The sequence below is a fragment of the Periplaneta americana genome, chromosome 5 (assembly GCF_040183065.1).
Source record: "Periplaneta americana isolate PAMFEO1 chromosome 5, P.americana_PAMFEO1_priV1, whole genome shotgun sequence".
NCBI classification, from domain to species: Eukaryota; Metazoa; Arthropoda; class Insecta; order Blattodea; family Blattidae; genus Periplaneta; species Periplaneta americana.
This window is the reverse complement of record NC_091121.1, coordinates 6,565,836-6,585,519: the sequence shown is the minus strand read 5'-3', so window position 1 is coordinate 6,585,519 and position 19,684 is coordinate 6,565,836. Positions and strand designations below refer to the sequence as shown.

General features: G+C 35.6%; 2 protein-coding genes across 3 annotated transcripts in view; both read left to right on the top strand.

The window, feature by feature from the left end:
- Positions 1-7,088, top strand: part of Dhit (Double hit) — a 938,600-nt gene extending 931,512 nt beyond the window's left edge. For both annotated transcript variants that reach the window (XM_069825307.1, XM_069825306.1), the window contains exon 8: positions 6,903-7,088. The gene's annotated coding sequence lies outside the window, so the exon portion shown is untranslated. The remainder of the gene's footprint in view (positions 1-6,902) is intronic.
- Positions 7,089-8,686: 1,598 nt separating this feature from the next.
- LOC138699442 (bolA-like protein 3) lies at positions 8,687-16,988 on the top strand. The gene is made up of 4 exons (XM_069825309.1): positions 8,687-8,841; positions 8,925-9,048; positions 10,086-10,174; positions 16,587-16,988. The coding sequence occupies exons 1-4, from the start codon at positions 8,800-8,802 to the stop codon at positions 16,647-16,649; spliced, it is 318 nt and encodes a 105-aa protein (XP_069681410.1). The 5' UTR covers positions 8,687-8,799; the 3' UTR covers positions 16,650-16,988.
- The last annotated feature ends 2,696 nt before the right edge of the window (positions 16,989-19,684 follow it).

Below are 19,684 nucleotides of genomic sequence, written 5' to 3'. Positions count from 1 at the left end.
ATATTTGATATGCTTATCATATGGACTAAGTGACTCTGATTTAATGCAATCACTGCCTAAGTGACAAATTTTTCAGTATCATTATCACATGTTAGTTAAGAGACATAATTATGTCTGAAACTCGATAAAATGTTCCACATTATATAAAGTTTATGTCAACATTATGATATATTTATATTATAAGAAGAGACAAGATAATGGACGAGTAGGTGTGCAATCAATGACTGACAACCTGTTTATTGTTTAAGTTTATAAGTATATATTTTCTAGTCGAATAACCTGAAACAAAGCCTAGTCATTATTGTGACGTAACATTAAGTTATTGTATATTTGAAGCTGCATATGGATGCAATGTATTTAGTTAATATTTACGAGTTCCTGAATTCATATTTTTATATACACATTTAATTACTTGTACTAATTTATTCAATAATTTCAAGAATGTACTCAAAAGTGAAATGAATGAATACTGCATTTTGCTTTCTCAAGTCGCCAGCTCATTGGTGAATTCTGATGGACTGTGGATGTTCACAACGACAACTCTAGTCAATAACTCATTTATTTTAATATCCCAGCCAAATAATTTTTTATTTCCTTTCTCATCTAAGAAAAACATCTTGTGAAAGATGTTGCTGTAGCTGTAGTGGCATAATTGTAACATAGTTTAGAACCCCGTAGATCCAATCTTGCACTGGCCTCACACAATTTTTTGACTACAAAAGAACTAGTTTCGATTCAACAGGCCTTTTAATTCATCACAAAATGTTGCCAAATTTTACATGGGCAACCCATCATTCCCTCTCAACATACTTTTAACACTGATATTTATTAAATAATATTTGACCAAGTCTCATGATGGAGACCAATAATTACATAGATGGATGCTGCACATTTTTATTAAAACTGGTTGTTAGCAGATGAGTGCTAGGGATTTGCCTCTGTATATGTACATAATGTTTGTATACACAACGCAGTGTGATGAGTGAATTTGGACGAGTGAATCATTTACTTAATCGAGGATTGGAACACGAAAGAACGGTTGCAAAAGTTATGTGAAGTGAATATGTGATGCAGTTTATTTGAGACAAAAGAGAATTGTCATGTCTTTCCATAAAATTTGTTTGTGTGACGGGTACTGACTCTTGACAGAATTCACGAACAGTTAATGTTACTAAAGCCAGCAAGGGCTAAGTGTTTCAGAAGAAGTGTGTCAAAGACAATCGTAAAGGCATCTCGCTACTAACATAAACAATTCCCTCGGTTGCTTTCAAGGCAAGTAAGTACAGTATTTTGAAAGTTAAGGTTACAACAAACAAGCATTTAAGTTCAAAGAGTGAACTTTATGTGGTTCTAAAAAAATCTCACTTCCCCTGTCCTTCCCTTCCCTAAATACCCGTTCTCAAAGCACAAAAACCGGAAAATTTCTCCTTAAATATAAAGTGTAAAGTTTTGTGTTTGTGATGTGTCCAAGCAAGCATGTAGCTGGCTCGGAACAGAACAGATGCTGACTGTGTTTTCTCTACCAAGTAAGTGTGTGCAGTGCGATAACTTGTTTGTTTTTGTCACCATCAGTATAAATTGTCTTTTTATTTTAATGTGTGCTAAAGTTATTATTTTGAAATCATTTTGTCATTCATAAAAGTGGTGGTTGATAAATTGTGAATTATTTCTTAGTTTATTTGTAACAAATGTGGACTAGATACAGAATATACATGCAGTCAGAATCACACTTGCGTTACTTATTTTTCCTTTAAATTATGACCAGTGATTGATATTTTTGTCACACAGTCTGTGAAAGCCTATTTCAAAGTTTTTTTTTTAACTTCAGTGATGATCGGCTTGTCAGTGTTCTCCAAGCTATGTTCCTGCAGAACACTTAAGGCTCATTCACGATGAAAATTAAACATAACGTAAGCGTTAACTAGAATATAAACGTTACGGTACCATCATTCACGATGGGAACATAAACATAACAGCAAACATACTTGGTAACCATGGAATCATAACAACGACGCCATTTCCTCATATTCTGTCGTATACTTCAGCGCTCCACGATTGTGTTCTGTTTGCAAATCACGTAAGCATAAGCATGAAAGTTTGGAGTTTGCAAACTTTCATGTTAACGTCTTACGGTAATGTTTATGTCATTGCTTATGTGAATCATTGTGAATGATCCCATTTGGTAGCTTGGGCGCAAACTTCTATGTTCATGTTATGGTTATGTTTAATTTACATTGTGAATAGGCCTTAAAGGCCCATTCACAATGAAAATTAAACATAACGTAAACATTAACATAAGCACATAAACACATGCCACAAACTTAAGTAGCCAAGGCCCATTCACAATGAAAATTAAACATAACGTAAACATTAACATAAGCACATAAACATATGCCACAAACTTAAGTAGCCAAGGCCCATTCACAATGAAAATTAAACATAACGTAAACATTAACATAAGCACATAAACATATGCCACAAACTTAAGTAGCCAAGGCCCATTCACAATGAAAATTAAACATAACGTAAACATTAACATAAGCACATAAACATATGCCACAAACTTAAGTAGCCAAGGCCCATTCACAATGAAAATTAAACATAACGTAAACATTAACATAAGCACATAAACATATGCCACAAACTTAAGTAGCCAAGGCCCATTCACAATGAAAATTAAACATAACGTAAACATTAACATAAGCACATAAACATATGCCACAAACTTAAGTAGCCAAGGCCCATTCACAATGAAAATTAAACATAACGTAAACATTAACATAAGCACATAAACATATGCCACAAACTTAAGTAGCCAAGGCCCATTCACAATGAAAATTAAACATAACGTAAACATAACACGTGTGTGGAAACAAACATACCGAATCAACAAAACTACAGAATCTATTACATAAAAATGGAGAATTGCACAATGACTGACGATGTAGGTATTCAATTTATGTTTCTAATAACTACAATGGCATCAGTATATGGCTTTCAATACTTGAAATCAAAGAAACGGAGATGTAAAATAATCAACTTTTCGTCATATGATTCCATGTTGCGATCCTAGCTATCATCACGGCCAATAGATCAAAATATTGCCTGTAGGCAAAACCCATGAGATGTTAAACAAAAAGTGAAACACGCTTTCCGCTTGTGTACTGTTTCCAAATCGCATAAACATAAGCATGAAAGTTTGGAGTTTGCAAACTTTCATGTTAACGTCTTATGATTAAGATTAAGTTTATGCTTATGTAATTCATTGTGAATGCTTTCATTAAATAACATGGATACAAGGTTTTATGCTTACGTTATGTTTATGTTTAATTTTCATTGTTAATGGGCCTTTACAGTTTCATTTATTTTGTTAAGAAGTCAGGAGTGAAAAAGAACTCCTTTGGTATTAATAACACTGCCTTCGCCATTTCACTCTCCTGTAATATTAATTAAATTTAGTGACGTAGTCAATTATTTTATGTTTGTGACAAAATAATTCGCAGTATTCTGCAGGAACATATCCAGGTAGCTTACACTGCAAAAAGAAATGGGAACAGCTGAACTGAGTTATAAAGATTTTTCCTCCCTTCTTTCTATTAAGCCTGTACTTCTTGTATCTAGAAATAAACGAAAATGGAATATTTAACGACTTCACCATCTTTATATTCACATACTGAGTTATGGAATATCCTTTTCTCCAGCTTATCTGTCCTTCATATCCCGTCAAGGTCCAAGATTTTTATTTTGTTCTGTAATAATTTGGTTTAAATCTCAAATATTTAAATATTTTTTTGTATGGGGTACATATAGTCATGAATACAAACAAAGCAGATTTAAATGTTATAAAATCATCGAAAAGTAATTATTTTACGTTTCATGAAAATGCTATCTTCTATCTTCAGAAGAACTTCTATTTTTCTGAACGAGAGGGGGAGCAATCATTATAATTAAAAGGAAACAGTCGAATTTCTTTCAAAAACATTCAAGAAACAATTTTCAATATAACAATGACTACTCAACACCAATATGGTTACCACGTTAGTAATTTCAAATTGGGTATTAATCAGTTAAAATACAAAAGAAATTTAAATCATTACAAACCATTTAAAATTATTTTCAAACAAAACTAAACAAAATACAAAGTAACAGCAAGGCATTACTAGCTATGGTGTCAACCCAAATGAAACATAATAATGTCCTACAACTGGTATTGCTGACTCCAGCGTTTCTGGCGCGTGTCATTAGTACAATGCGCAGTCTGCAAGCATCTGTTGATAGTCTAGCTGAGAATGGTACCACCTCCTATACATGTCATGTCAGCAATCCCCCAATCACAATTGTCAGTTTTATCGCCCATAGACTGCTACAAAGGCAAGGCACTCGCAATTAAGGTTCCCATTACTTATTTCACATGCCGAAAACGGTGGCATGTCCTTTAACAAGAACTTTGAGAACATGCACCATACATATTTCAAACTTACTTACTTACTTACAAATGGCTTTTAAGGAACCCGAAGGTTCATTGCCACCCTCACATAAGCCCGCCAGCGGTCCCTATCCTGTGCAAGATTAATCCAGTCTCTATCATCATACCCCACCTCCCTCAAATCCATTTTAATATTATCCTCCCATCTATGTCTCGGCCTCCCTAAAGGTCTTTTTCCCTCCGGTCTCCCAACTAACACTCTATATGCATTTCTGGATTCGCCCATACATGCTACATGCCCTGCCCATCTCAAACGTCTGGATTTATGTTTCAAACTAATTTTAATAAATATTTTATATAGAGTAACCACGTGTAATGTACATCATGATTAAATGAAAATAATAAGATTGATATTTATAGATTGTTTATTTACATAATTTTAATGTGTCTGATTTTAATTTAACATGTTCTCGAAGATTAGTACAATGTAGTAGAATAATATTTTTTAAATTCAATACTGTATAGTCCGTAACTAAATTAGATCGTCAATATAGTGTTCATTATAAATAGCAATAATAATGATCTGAAGATGCTTGAATGAAAGCGAAAACGTTAGTTCTAGTATAGAAATGTATAAGAAGGTGTAACATTAACGTACTCACCTAATGATAACTAAATAATTTAGTAGTTTAAATTACATGTCTAAAAACAATATGTGTAGACAAGGTCAGACAGAATGTTGTAAAGAAATTTGTTGAAATTCAAGCGAAAGTTTCTGCACTGAGATTTAGTGACAATTTGGATGCTGTATTTGTAGACTGTAGTGTCTTTAAAGCATTGGGCCTACTGCAAAAAGTTTTAGAAAAAGAATATTCAACCGTTCCAGGCAAACTGGGAATTCCAATGAAAAAGTATAAATTTAAATATTCTAATGTTTTATTTTCAAAAGGAAAATATTTTACAAGTAGTATGGGCATTGAATCTAAGTGCTTTTTGCTAGGTAATGGGTACTTTTTGTTCCCTAAAGTTTGAAGCCCTTACTCATAGAGAGATTAGCTGTTAATGTATGATTTTCAAGGAGCTTGTGTTGAAGAAAATTTTGATTCCAGAGCTTCAGGATCAAAGAACTTTTTACTGTGTACTATATTCTTTCTACCATTTATTTTAAGTAGATTGGGTTAATAACAATTAGCAATTTTATAGTCCAAATGAATATTTTGACTTAGTAATGTCACAGTTGTTTTGAAACTGAAAGAATGAAGGACATTAACTTATCTGTAACATCCATAACATGGAAAAACCAGCTATCAGTATGAAAAGTTTACTGATTATGTTTTTGTGAATTAATTGTATGCCATGAGATTTGAATAGCCTCCACATGGACACTGTGAGAATGAATCTCTTTTTGCTTGAGGCAGAGGTCTGTGTTCTACACTTTTTGTTAAAGTGTGAAGTGAGTTCACAAATCTTATAACATCCATGACGAACCTTTTCTTTATTTTCTGCAATAATAATAAATTTTGTTGAAACAGAGCTTCCGGGCTAAGATGCCGTGGTCTACTGGTGCTGACGTTACCAGACGTTTCGTCTACTTCTACGGCAGACATCTTCAGTGGTTAGGTATCCTCGGTCGAAGTCTTCTGCTCGGGATACCTGTAGCAACTGATGACCTGACTGGTTGCTCGGTCCCGGTGGCCTTGGGCTGGTCGTGGCGCACGGGACCGAGCAGGTGCGAGCCGCCGCGACCAATCAACGCCACGGCCAGCCCAAGGTCACGATCTGACGGGCGCGGACCGCCGCGACAACGGAACACCAAGTCTCGGCGCTATAAATAAGGACAAGCAACCAGTCAGGTCATCAGTTGCTACAGGTATCCCGAGCAGAAGACTTCGACCGAGGATACCTAACCACTGAAGATGTCTGCCGTAGAAGTAGACGAAACGTCTGGTAACGTCAGCACCAGTAGACCACGGCATCTTAGCCCGGAAGCTCTGTTTCAACTAGACACCGGCCGTGAAAGCCTGCATGCTAAGAATAATAAATTTTATTCAAACAACTTTTTTTTTGTGTAAAATGAGATCTTCTAAATTGATTCTAATAATAAAAGTTGACAAAAGTAATTTCATTTTCAATATATAGAGTTTCAAAATAGTAAAAATATAACATCCCAAATTGCAGCCCTTATAGTAACTAGAGTTCATAGATGTAGTCCTATGATAAATACAGTAGTTTGTTTTAGATTTTGATAGGTTCATAGGTCTACTCAGTTGACCCACTCATTAGAACTACCACTGTATAAATTTGGATTATTCATACTTTTATTTTGTTATCTATTTCAGAAGTAGGCCTAAGTCTATTTCATTATAATTTGTAACTGATTAATTTTTGTTTTCAGATTCGCATTTATTGTACACAAATTTACATGTAGGCCTACCTACCAGTAATTTTAATTTGTGAATGTATGTATGCCTTCTAGAGATAGGGGAAGAGGTGTTCATCTGGTGGGACATAGAGCTTTGCTACACTTTAGTCCGAAGAGGCTTTTTGTGCACCCCTACATGCCAATTTTATTGTGGTGCCTGGCTAAGCCGGTCCCACCATTTGCCACATCACACATTCCTCTCCAACAGATTTAGGTCTATGTTCATTCCCGTAAGAATCTACTCAGGGTATGGATCCTCAGATGTACAGGGAGAAACACAATAATAAAGTAAGTATAGTAGCCTATAGGCCTACGACTAAAAGATAGTGTAATAATAATTATTAAAATTATAATTTTAATTTAGTCAACTATGTATTTTTTTCTTTATGGGTCTATAACCTGACAGCCTGAGAATATATACCAAATATGACCAATATCCTTTATCCTTAATGAATGTCTTGCGATGTCATAATAAACAGCTATAAAAAAAATTACATACATACATACATACATACTGTATAGTAGTAGTATTATAGTATTTATTAACATTCCATGGTATTCATACATTGCTTTACAACTGGAATATGAAACAAGTCAAAAAACTTAAAACTATTATAAAGTCTTAATTTATAGTCACAGTGTAGATGAAATATATATACAGACGAGATTTACAATATAGTCTACTAGTACAACACACAGTTTTAGTATCAATTTCATGAAGTATTGTTGAATGTCATGAATTCACCTACAGAATAGAAGGCGTGAGAAATTAGGTACTTCTTTAATTTGGCCCTAAATAATTTTATGTTTTGAGTTTCATTTTTTATATCGATAGGGAGGCTATTAAAAATTTTTACTGCCATATAACGCACTCCTTTTTGATAGCACAATAGACTTGCCAATGGAGTATGAAAGTCATTTTTTGACGTATATTTATGCTATGAACTGTTGAATTAGTTACAAAGTTTTAACGATTACATACGAGGAAGACTGCTATTAATGAAAAGATATACTGACAAGCCATGGGCATTAGGTTATTTGTAGTTTTCTGAAAAAGTCCTACACGATTCCCTAGATTTGGCACCTACTACTATTCTAATTACTGTACTCTTTTTTTGAATTATATTGTGACTATCTGTGGAATTTCCCCAGAATATTATTCCAAAACTCATTACCGAGTGGAAGTATGCAAAGTATATTGTTTTTAAGGTATTGATATTTACTATCTCTTGCATAGATCTAATGACAAGACATATTTAATTTAGTTGGGGGTAATTTCTTAATATGATTTTTCCAATTTAACACATTATCGATTTTTAAGCCAAGAAATTTGGTTGTCGTTGTTTCTAATAGGGATCTTTTGTTAATTATTGCGCTAGAAATTTGCGAGGTTGAATTTGCACAGGATTTAAATTGAATTATGTTAGTTTTGTTACAATTTAATACCAATTTATTGACTGAGAACCAGTCACATATTTTGAAGAGAATTTCCTCTGTTGAAGATTGGAATGTGTTGGAGTTATTGGCTGTAATTACTATACTTGTGTCATCTGTAAATAATATGGGATGACCTACATCTTTTATTACGGGGGCAAGATCATTTATAAACACTAGAAAAAGTACGGGACCTAATATTGATCCAGTATACAGTATGTATGTATGTATTTTTTTATATAGCTGTTTATTATGACATCGCAAGACATTCATTAAGGATAAAGGACGTTATTCACATTGGTCATATTCGGCCATAACGAGCAGCGGATTCTGAGTAGTACCGATTTTTGATCGATATTTTTTGGGGATGGGAGGGGAGGGGGGCATAAGATGCGACTTTCGAGGTTCAATTTAGCGACAGAGCGTTGGTATCCCTGCTTGGGCTGCTGTACATTGAAAACAAAATGACTGTAGAAAAGCGCTAACTTTCAAAAATTTTATAGACCTTCACGAAACAATGAGTAAACTACCGAAAAGTATTAATTCACGTTCGATTTCGGTTTGTATTTTTGCCTTTTGGTCAGGAATAATACGTTTTAAACGTTACATAAGTAATAATTGTAAGTTTTTTTTATTTTTCAGCTTCTTTCACGTCTATGGAAAGGTCCACAAGCAGTTCTTGGAAACACGACGGAAAAGAAAGTAAAGGATATTTTGAAGCAGCAATTTCCACAAGCAAAAACAATTGATGTTGTTGATATATCAGGTGAGATATAAAGGATTTCCGACAAAATAATGTGACACAAGCAAAAGAACGTTAAATAACATAAGTATAGGTTAGGTACCTAGACTTTGTGTATTACTATTAGACTATGAATTTCATTCTCTAGCTTATAGTATTTATTATATATAGAATATAGCTACAGTATTCATTATTCGAATTCATTTTTCATTTTACATTATGTTATTAATCGTAATACGTCGATTATGGCGTCTGTTTCTCTTCATACCAGATCAAGGAGGTTATGGTACCTACAAAACATTCTCAATTTTTCTCGTTGCTGTGGTCAATTAGCAAACAATTTTTGGGAAAATTTCAGTATACTGATTCTTCACTGACAACTATATCTTGAAATACTAAAAAGAGCCGATTTGTCTGCGTTTATCGAATGCGCATCATCATGCTTAAGAAAAGGCACTTTTCAATTCCAATAATTTATTTTGTGTGCACAAGGTTGGGATTTGAAGTAAGAGGAAAAGGAAGGAATCCGTGTTCTGAAATTTATCCCATTTTTTACTTACCATAACATAATGTGTAGTAATCGTTGGAAATTAAATAAACATAATCTGACCAAGTCAAATTCGTCAGCGTGAACACCAAATTTGACAGCTGACCAGTAAAATCCCATGTTGGATAAATTTCAGAACACGGATGCCTTCCTTTCCCTTTTACTCCAAAATTCCAACTTTGTGCACACAAAATTAATTATTGGCACTGAAAGTTGTCCTTTTGTAAGCATGATGATGCGCATTCGACAAATACAGACATCTGCTCTTTTTAGTACTTTAAGATAATTGTTGTCAGTGAGGTATCCGTATACTGAAATTTTCCCGCCAAAACATGACAACCCTGTGTTATAATACCAAAAGGTGTACTTTTTCCCTTAAAGTGTGAAATTAACTTAATGTGTGCAAGATTTTTTACAGTAAAAGAAGCACAAATGTTTCATTAGTCTTTAATTTAAAGTGCAGGACCGTTTCTTATTGAGATATTTGCATTAATGATGGTATGTGCTTTTCCAGGTGGTTGTGGAGCAATGTTCGAAATTATGGTTGAAACTGCAGAATTCAAGGGCTTGAGCATAGTGAAGCAACATCGAATGATAAATGAGGTAAATATATTCAAAGCGATAAAGAGAGGACACTTTATTTACGGGTATTGGGAATTATTTGTTCTGTGACGTACAAAGGTTGCTCGTTGTTGGTTATGAAATTCGTCTAATGTATAATGTCATAAGATTCCTTTTTGCAAACATGCAGAATTTCCATTTCTGTATGAAGATCAGTCATTATTTGGGGGGGGGGCTTTTTTTTTTTCCAAAAAATTTAAAATAAACATTAGCATCTCAAGTTGTCTTAACTACACCTGTTATCAGTCTTAGAATGTTATTCTTTGTATTTTCTAGTTGGTTTAGTATCCTATATCATAATACATGCCAGTGGCGGTTTCTCGGGGGAGGGAAGGGAGGAACGTCCTCCTCACATTTTTCTTCGTTTGAAAGTGAATGTGAAATTAAATATATGCCTTGAAATTCGAGGAAGATTCGATAATTTTTAAGTTCACAGCTGTAAGAAAACCTCGGTTGATCGAGTTTTAAACGACGCGCACTCCTGTGCTCCTAGAAAACTGTGACAAAGGTGCGAGATTGTTTGTGTGGAGGAAAGTCAATCCATTCCTCCTTTACTGCAGTTAACACACATAGACAACAGCGCACTAGCGGCCAGAGAAAGAAGCAGAGTTTTAAAGCAACCGAATGAACAGTAAGGGAGGAGATCCTCCTCTGAATCAGAGCATAGCGGGAAATAGAAACCAACTGGTCTTGCAGCAAACTCGCTACCGCTGCCATCTAACGATGCTGCATACAACCAGACTATAACACATCTAGGAGGAGACACAATAAAAACAGTTTTAACGCAAAGCTATGAAAGACACCATGTAAACTTTTTTTAACTCATAAATCAAAATATATTATTCATTGCATTTTATATAAGCTACTACTCATGGTTTGAAACTTTCGAGGATGTCTGAAAGCTGAAGTTAGATTTATATAAAACAAAGAGGAAGTAGTTCTACGTTAGTATCGCAGATCTTTTCGGCCCCTGAAATTCACTTCCATTCATTGTCTACTAGATAGGACAACAGCCAAGTTGTCAGTTTTGTACAAATGTATTTGAATTTGAAAGTACTCCAAACTACATTATTTTTAACACAAAAAAATTAATCGGCCCCTGCAGCTTTGAGCAATAATGGTAGTATGACTTTACAGGAACTGACATTCTTCAAAAGCATGTGATACTGAACTTGTAAAATGTACATGTGGCAATACAGACCATGTGAGTGGGTGCAGTGTTCTCGCTTTCCTAACAGATTATTTCTCATTCCCTCTTCCATAAAACGGTTCTGGTTATATGTTAGTAGCTAGTCTCTACCAACACGTGTGATGCTGTAGTGTGCGCTAAAATTGCTGCGAGTTTGTGAATTTCCTTGTAATTTGTGCAATTATCCACCAATGAATGGAAGTGAAAACATATTTGGACAATTTAGGAAACTCAGTTTACAAGATTATTACTATACGAAAGAGAAGGCCAACGCTAACACTACCTGGTGTTACATGTACAGTATGCATGTAGGCTAATTCGTAGCATGTTTCTCTCAAGAAGGTGTTATTTTGTGCTGTTAACTTCTTTCCTCCTCTTAAAAAATATGCTGGAGCCGCCATTGATACATGCTTTCTTAAATTGACAGAGTATATTGGGATTTAAATCAATGGCTTTCCCAAAACACGATATGAAAGGTTTCATATAAAACAATTTTCATCTCGAAAAGGAAGCAAAAACGAGTAAAATTGTATTACATTTTTTGTTTGAAATATCTCAAAGAATAATCCTCTGAAATTAATGACATCATGTGCAGTTCACCCTGTATATATTTATATTTGAGACATGAAAGTTGGGAAGTGACATCCGTTATCCATAAACAAGGCATTTAATGAGTAACAGTAAGGGTGGTCCACAATAAACTGGGAATGAGAACAGGAAGTGGAGGACGTGAACATAAAGATTTTTTATTCACAATAAACTAGAACGGCTATGCATATCCATATGTATGTCAATAACGATATGTAAAGTCGATATTACGCATTCTGATGTTGTGTATAGGCTAATTGACCAATGCCATTCCCTCATGAGTACAAGCCAGGCAGCCTAAATACAGGCTAACCAACTTCAAAATTTATGGTACGGAATATTTAAGACTTCACTTCACGTGGTAGGCTGGACACATATACACGTAGCATATATGGAAAGTGATTCTACTGAATTTATGGGTTAGTTACAAGCAATGACTGAAGAAGAAATTACGTCACAGCCTCTTTGTTGCAAATATATGACGACGAAAAAGTTTTATGATAACAGAATGAATCTAGTGGGCTGTGATAGGAAACGAGAATGGCAAAGTTAAAAGTTCGCCAACCATCGCGTTCCTGTTCCTGGTAAGCTTTCTCGTTAATTTTGAATGCTCACATTTAAATATATGAATTTTTTTAATTTTTGCGTTCTCGTTTCCGTTCCCTGTTTATTGTGGACCAGCCTTAAATCCTTTAAATGCTCCGAATGTCAATGTAATTGAAGTATTCTGCTATGAATGTGTGATGTGAAACATTGCACCTAGTGGCAGAAATGTGTTATGTGGGAACCATTTGGAGAGCTGCATTTCTTCTGCTATATACCAGTCCAGATCACATATATAACTGATTGGCCATCCCAGTGTTAAAAATGGTAGCATGTGGAAGAGAACAACCACCAAAATTGCCACCGTCGATTGGAAACAACCGCTAGATGGAAGTACAGTTGCTCCATGCAATTCAGATGATAGTTATAACATTATTTCTTATGCAGTAGCTAAAAGGCAGCATAGTGAAATTGATAAAAGTTGTCGGCAAAGCCTATAAGGCTGAGCAATCGGTTATATGTGTGATCAGGGATGCCAACTTGTATTTAGGAGGGCTATTCAGGAATCAGTCCCGTGCCATGGCGTCGTGGTCTAAGGCATCCTGCCTAGGACTCGCGTTATGGAATGCGTGCTGGTCCGAGCCCTCATGAGGGAAGAAATTTTCTCATGAAATTTCGGCCAGTGTATGGGACTGGTGCCCCACCCAGCATCGTGATGCACTTGGGAAGATACGATAGGTAGCGAAATCCGGTTGCGAATGCCAACTACGACGACTGGGGGGATCATCGTGCTAACCAGACAATACCTCCATTCTGGTTGGATGATCGTCCACCTCTGCTTTGGCATGTGGGTGTGAGGCCAGCAGCCGGCTGGTCGGTCTAGGTCCTTCAAGGGTTGTAGCACCACGGATTATTATTATTATTATTATTATTATTATTATTATTATTATTATTATTATTATTATTATTATTATTATTATATTGAGAATCAACTTCTGATTGTCGATTGTGGATTGCTATAGATCATTGCAGGAAGATGGTGCTTGCGCTGTAGCCACGAGTAAGATGTAATAATGCTCCCATGCATTGCGCACTCATTTCTGTTCAGCAGTCTGTGAGAAACAGCTGTTGATAATGGACACGATTATTACTTGTCCCATGAGTTGTGAGGTGCGTTCAGTTATTTGATTTCTTCATGCAGAAGGAGTTAACGCTGCTGAGATTCACTGTTGATTGTGTCGGCAATATTATGAGTGATAGTGGTGTACGGGACTGGTGCAGAAAATTTAAGAATGGGCGTGAAGATGTGTACAATGAGGGAGGTCAAGGACGACTTCAATCGTGACTGAGGAACTCGTTCAACAAATTGAACAAACTGTGCGTGAAAGACGTCATTTCACAATTTCTGAACTTTCTGAAAATTTCCCACAAATTTCAAGGACAAATCTCTATGAAATTGTTACAGCAAGGTTAGGTTTCCACAAATTTTGTGCACGGTGGGTGCCGAAAAATCTCACTGATCAGCATAAAGCTCAGAGAATGACCTCGGCCTTAATGTCCTTCATTGTTACCACAATGATGGTGATCAATTTCTGGACAAATTGGTGACAGGAGATGAGACATGGGTACAGTTCGTGAATGCTGAGATCAAAGAACAGTCAAAGCAGTGGATGCACACCCAATCTCCGTACAAGCCAGAAAATTCAAACAAACATTTTTAAACTGAAAGATGATGGCTACAGTTTTTTGGGATCAAAAAGAAGTATTGTTGACAGAGTTTATGGTGCCTGGGACCACAGTAACAGCTGATGTTTATTGTGAAATGCTAAAGAAGCTTCGGAGAGCAATCCAAAATAAATGCCGCGGATTGCTCTCCAAAGGTGTGATTCTTCTCCATGACAATGCAAGGCCCCATATTGCTGCTCACACAAAAGTTTTATTGGATAAGTACACATGGGAAACTTTCGAACATCCCCCCTACAGTCCAGACTTGGCGCCGAGCGACTACCACCTCTTTCACAAGATGAACTGGTTAACCACTCAGTGCTTCAGTGACAACGAGGAGCTCATGGACGACAGAGTGAAAACCTGGCTGAGTACATAGGCGGCGTTCTTTTATGAAGAAGGAATACACAAGCTAGTCCCACGCTATGACAAATGCTTGAATTTATATGGCGACTATGTTGAAAAATAATGTCACTATCCAGGAACATTTTCCAGGGAATAAATAGTTTGTAACATTGTTTGTGTCTTTTTTTTTTTTTTTTTTTTTTTTGTAGCCAATCGGAAGTTGATTTCTGAATAGCCCTCGTATTATGTAACCAGTGATTAATACACACTACAAGTTACTACTTATACTTCATGCAAATTTACACTTACAGATAAATTAAATATTGTCTTGTCTGTGAAGATAATGTAGTATCAAAGTGAACGTGCTTTTCAGTCTTTACAGCTATGGACTCTAAGAACTCAAATCTTAGTTGTTTGTCTCTGTTAAATAACGTCTGAAGTTCCTTCAATTTGGATTCTTTTGAAGTAGCTTTTTCCAAAGAATCCTGTAATACGTTAGAGTCACTGAGATATTCAGGAACTTTAAGTCTGTGTTGTTACAATGAAGTATGTTATTGATACTAAATGAAGCCTGTTGACTTTCATTTTATTAAAACTTAGTACGAGGCGTGTTCTTAAAGTAAGTTCCAAAAGGGTGTAATAAGTAAACGGGAAGATATTTGCAAACCATTTTTGTTGCATTGTATTCCCCACATTTCAATTACTTCTCAACATAATCTCCACCATTATTGAGGCATTTATCGAGTCGTGGCACAAGTCTTTCTATCCCCTATTATAGAATTGTGATGCGAACCACTCCCGCACTGCTGTTTTCACTTCATCGTCGCCATCAAAATGTTGACCACCGAGGAACTTCTTGAGATGCAGGAAGAGATGAAAGTCACTCGGAGCCAAATCCGGGCTGTAGGGAGGATGATCAATTTGTTCCCAGCCAAATTTCGAGATGAGATTTTGGGTGTCATGAGTTGTGTGTGGCCCAGCGTTGTCATGAAGCAACACAACTCCATCGGTCAGCATCCCACGTCTCTTGTTCTGAATTGCGCGACGGAGCTTCTTCAAGGTCTGGCAATAGGTTTCTCTATTAATGGTTTCACCCCGAGGCAAGATTTCGATGAGTAGGACTCCTTTTCTGTCCCAAAAAACAGTGCACATGATCTTGCGTGCTGACATTGTTTGTTTGAATTTCTTTTTCCTTGGCAGTGCAGTGTGCCTCCATTCCATAGATTGCTGCTTCGATTCAGGTGTCACGTGAGACACCCAAGTCTCGTCACCTGTCACGATATGGTCAAGAAACTCATCACCTTGCTCACTGTAATGTGTGAGAAAGCTCAGTGCACTGGAAGCTCGTTTGGTTTTGTGTTCCTCAGTGAGCATCTTGGGTACCCATCGTGAGCACAATTTTCGATATCGTAATCAATCTGTCACAATTTTGTAGAGAACGCTCTGCGACATTTGTGGAAAATTCAAGGAAAGCGAAGAAATTGTGAACCTCCTGTCCTCATGAATTTTTTCATCGACAGCATGCACCATATCGTCATTGATCAAAGATGGCCGACCGGTACGCTGCTCGTCATGCACAGAGACGCGGCCCTTGTTGAACTTCCTAACCCATCTCCTGACCATTCCATCACTAATGGCATCATAACCATACACCTCACAAAGTTGACGATGAATGTCAGCTGGTTTGATGTTTCTCACATTCAAGAAATGGATAACAGACCGCATCTCACAGTCGGCGGGGTGCTCGATCACTTTAAACATTTCAACTGATCACAACTAACCATGCATGCGCAAAATGACGATTGCAGCGATGCGACGGCAATAATTGAAAACGGAACTTACTTTAAGAACACGCCTCGTATATTGCAGCACTGATGTTTTAACTGGGTTTTCATATGTCTTCAAAATTCTGACATTTCATTAGTGTTAACTAGCATTTAATTGAAACATTTTTGTTAATATTACATATTTTTGTGAATAATATTTTTATTTTGTTTTCTTCAGGCACTCAAAGAAGAAATCAAGGATATGCATGGACTGAGGATTCACACATCCATCCCCCCGTGACCATGGTATTAAGTTCGTAATTTAAAAAAAAAGACTTCAAAACTAATATGTAATTAGTATTGTTGTAGGCTGTTATTTTGGTTTTGAAACACTCTTCCATTTTTAAATATAATATTGCAGAGAAATATTCATCATGCTGGAAAGTGCACCACAGTTAGTGAATCAGTTTTGTTATAAAATGTTGTACAAATTCTCTTTTCGAGGGAGGAACATACATGTTGTGTGACTTGTATATAGGTATGGTTGTTTTGTGTGAAATATACTCAGCTGTATAAAGTGTGTTATCTGAGTTTTATAATCATGTGCAGTTTGTTACAAATATATTTGACATCAATATTCCGATTATTGTTTCCCAAACGACTTTCAAAGAGTAGGAAAGCTGTATGAAATCCTAACACATACAATTTTGTAATAGGCCTGTTGGGTTGCAATTAAATTAATTTTTTTCTGTTATTAAGTAACGAGTCTTTAATTTTAGTGGGTGAGTAAATTCTAGATTATTGTTTAAGTATAGTAAAACCTCGGTAAGACGCGCCCACTTATTACGCTATCCCGTGTAATATGTTTTTTTTTGTTCAGTCCCTGCACATTTCATATAAAACGCCTTTATAAAATACCCCATTTGTTGCGCTCAAGTCCCGCATAATACGCTGTTTTTGTGGAATATTTTCGATGTAATTTTCAGCAATGAAACATTTTGGTCATTGAACTCACTGGTGCCATTAACCTGAAAAGTATTGGTATTCGACCTTTTACCTGCACATTTAAACCTTCATACTATACAATACCCCATCCTCTTGTTACGCTCTTTTATTCGCCCCTTTACCTGTGCAGCTCACATACAGTTACAATAATCCACTCTCTTCCTAATCCTCTCTCTCTCAAACAACATTCTTCAAACGACCGTAATAAAATTCTGGGAAATTTTTGTTGTCCTTTGTGTATTGAAGTGTTTGCGAATCTGATTACAATGAACGAAAAGCACTTTCTGTGCCGGAAAAATTGGAAATCTTACAACTGTACGAAGAAAACAGTACTCTTAATCAGAAACAACTCTCTGATTCATTAGGAATCTGAGCATCGACATTAAGGACGATAATAAAACATCGCGACTGAATCACTGCAGCTGCGACGTCGGGAGGGTGTAAGCGCAAAAGAGTGAAGTGTGATAAACATGAGGACTTGGAGAACACGCACAAGCAAACAACTATAAATGACCCTTTTCGAAAGAATTAAGTACATTATCGTAAATGTCTTTAACGTACATTAAGGCCCATTTACAATGAAAATTAAACGTAAACATAACGTAAGCATAAAACCTTGTGTCCATGTTATTTAATGAAAGCATTCACAATGAATTACATAAGCATAAACTTAATCTTAATCATAAGACGTTAACATTAAAGTTTGCAAACTCCAAACTTCCATGCTTATGTTTATGCGATTTGGAAACAGTGCACAAGCGGAAAGCGTGTTTTCACTTTTTGTTTAACATCTCATGGGCTTTGCCTACAGGCAATATTTTGATCTATTGGCCGTGATGATAGCTAGGCGCGCAACATGGAATCATATGACGAAAAGTTGATTATTTTACATCTCCGTTTCTTTGATTTCAAGTATTGAAAGCCATATACTGATGCCATTGTAGTTATTAGAAACATACATTGAATAGCTACATCGTCAGTCATTGTGCAATTCTCCATTTTTATGTAATAGATTCTGTAGTTTTGTTGATTCGGTATGTTTGTTTCCACACACGTGTTATGTTTACGTTATGTTTAATTTTCATTGTGAATGGGCCTTGGCTACTTAAGTTTGTGGCATATGTTTATGTGCTTATGTTAATGTTTACGTTATGTTTAATTTTCATTGTGAATGGGCCTTGGCTACTTAAGTTTGTGGCATATGTTTATGTGCTTATGTTAATGTTTACGTTATGTTTAATTTTCATTGTGAATGGGCCTTGGCTACTTAAGTTTGTGGCATATGTTTATGTGCTTATGTTAATGTTTACGTTATGTTTAATTTTCATTGTGAATGGGCCTTGGCTACTTAAGTTTGTGGCATATGTTTATGTGCTTATGTTAATGTTTACGTTATGTTTAATTTTCATTGTGAATGGGCCTTGGCTACTTAAGTTTGTGGCATATGTTTATGTGCTTATGTTAATGTTTACGTTATGTTTAATTTTCATTGTGAATGGGCCTTGGCTACTTAAGTTTGTGGCATATGTTTATGTGCTTATGTTAATGTTTACGTTATGTTTAATTTTCATTGTGAATGGGCCTTGGCTACTTAAGTTTGTGGCATATGTTTATGTGCTTATGTTAATGTTTACGTTATGTTTAATTTTCATTGTGAATGGGCCTTGGCTACTTAAGTTTGTGGCATATGTTTATGTGCTTATGTTAATGTTTACGTTATGTTTAATTTTCATTGTGAATGGGCCTTGGCTACTTAAGTTTGTGGCATATGTTTATGTGCTTATGTTAATGTTTACGTTATGTTTAATTTTCATTGTGAATGGGCCTTGGCTACTTAAGTTTGTGGCATATGTTTATGTGCTTATGTTAATGTTTACGTTATGTTTAATTTTCATTGTGAATGGGCCTTGGCTACTTAAGTTTGTGGCATATGTTTATGTGCTTATGTTAATGTTTACGTTATGTTTAATTTTCATTGTGAATAGGCCTTGGCTACTTAAGTTTGTGGCATATGTTTATGTGCTTATGTTAATGTTTACGTTATGTTTAATTTTCATTGTGGATGGGCCTTGGCTACTTAAGTTTGTGGCATATGTTTATGTGCTTATGTTAATGTTTACGTTATGTTTAATTTTCATTGTGAATAGGCCTTGGCTACTTAAGTTTGTGGCATATGTTTATGTGCTTATGTTAATGTTTACGTTATGTTTAATTTTCATTGTGAATGAGCCTTTACAGTAATTACATAATGGAGTAATACTGTATTACCTTTCATGAATCATGTATTTCAATAAAGAAAAATGCTAATAGATACTGTATATAAGTCAAAAT

Excerpts from the sequence above, each read along its gene's own strand:
- LOC138699442 (XM_069825309.1), top strand. The coding sequence starts at position 8,800 with ATGAGTAAACTACCGAAAAGTATTAATTCACGTTCGATTTCG. Across the intron at positions 8,842-8,924 it reads TTAATTCACGTTCGATTTCG|CTTCTTTCACGTCTATGGAA; the intron begins GTTTGTATTTTT and ends TTTATTTTTCAG. Across the intron at positions 9,049-10,085 it reads TGATGTTGTTGATATATCAG|GTGGTTGTGGAGCAATGTTC; the intron begins GTGAGATATAAA and ends GTGCTTTTCCAG.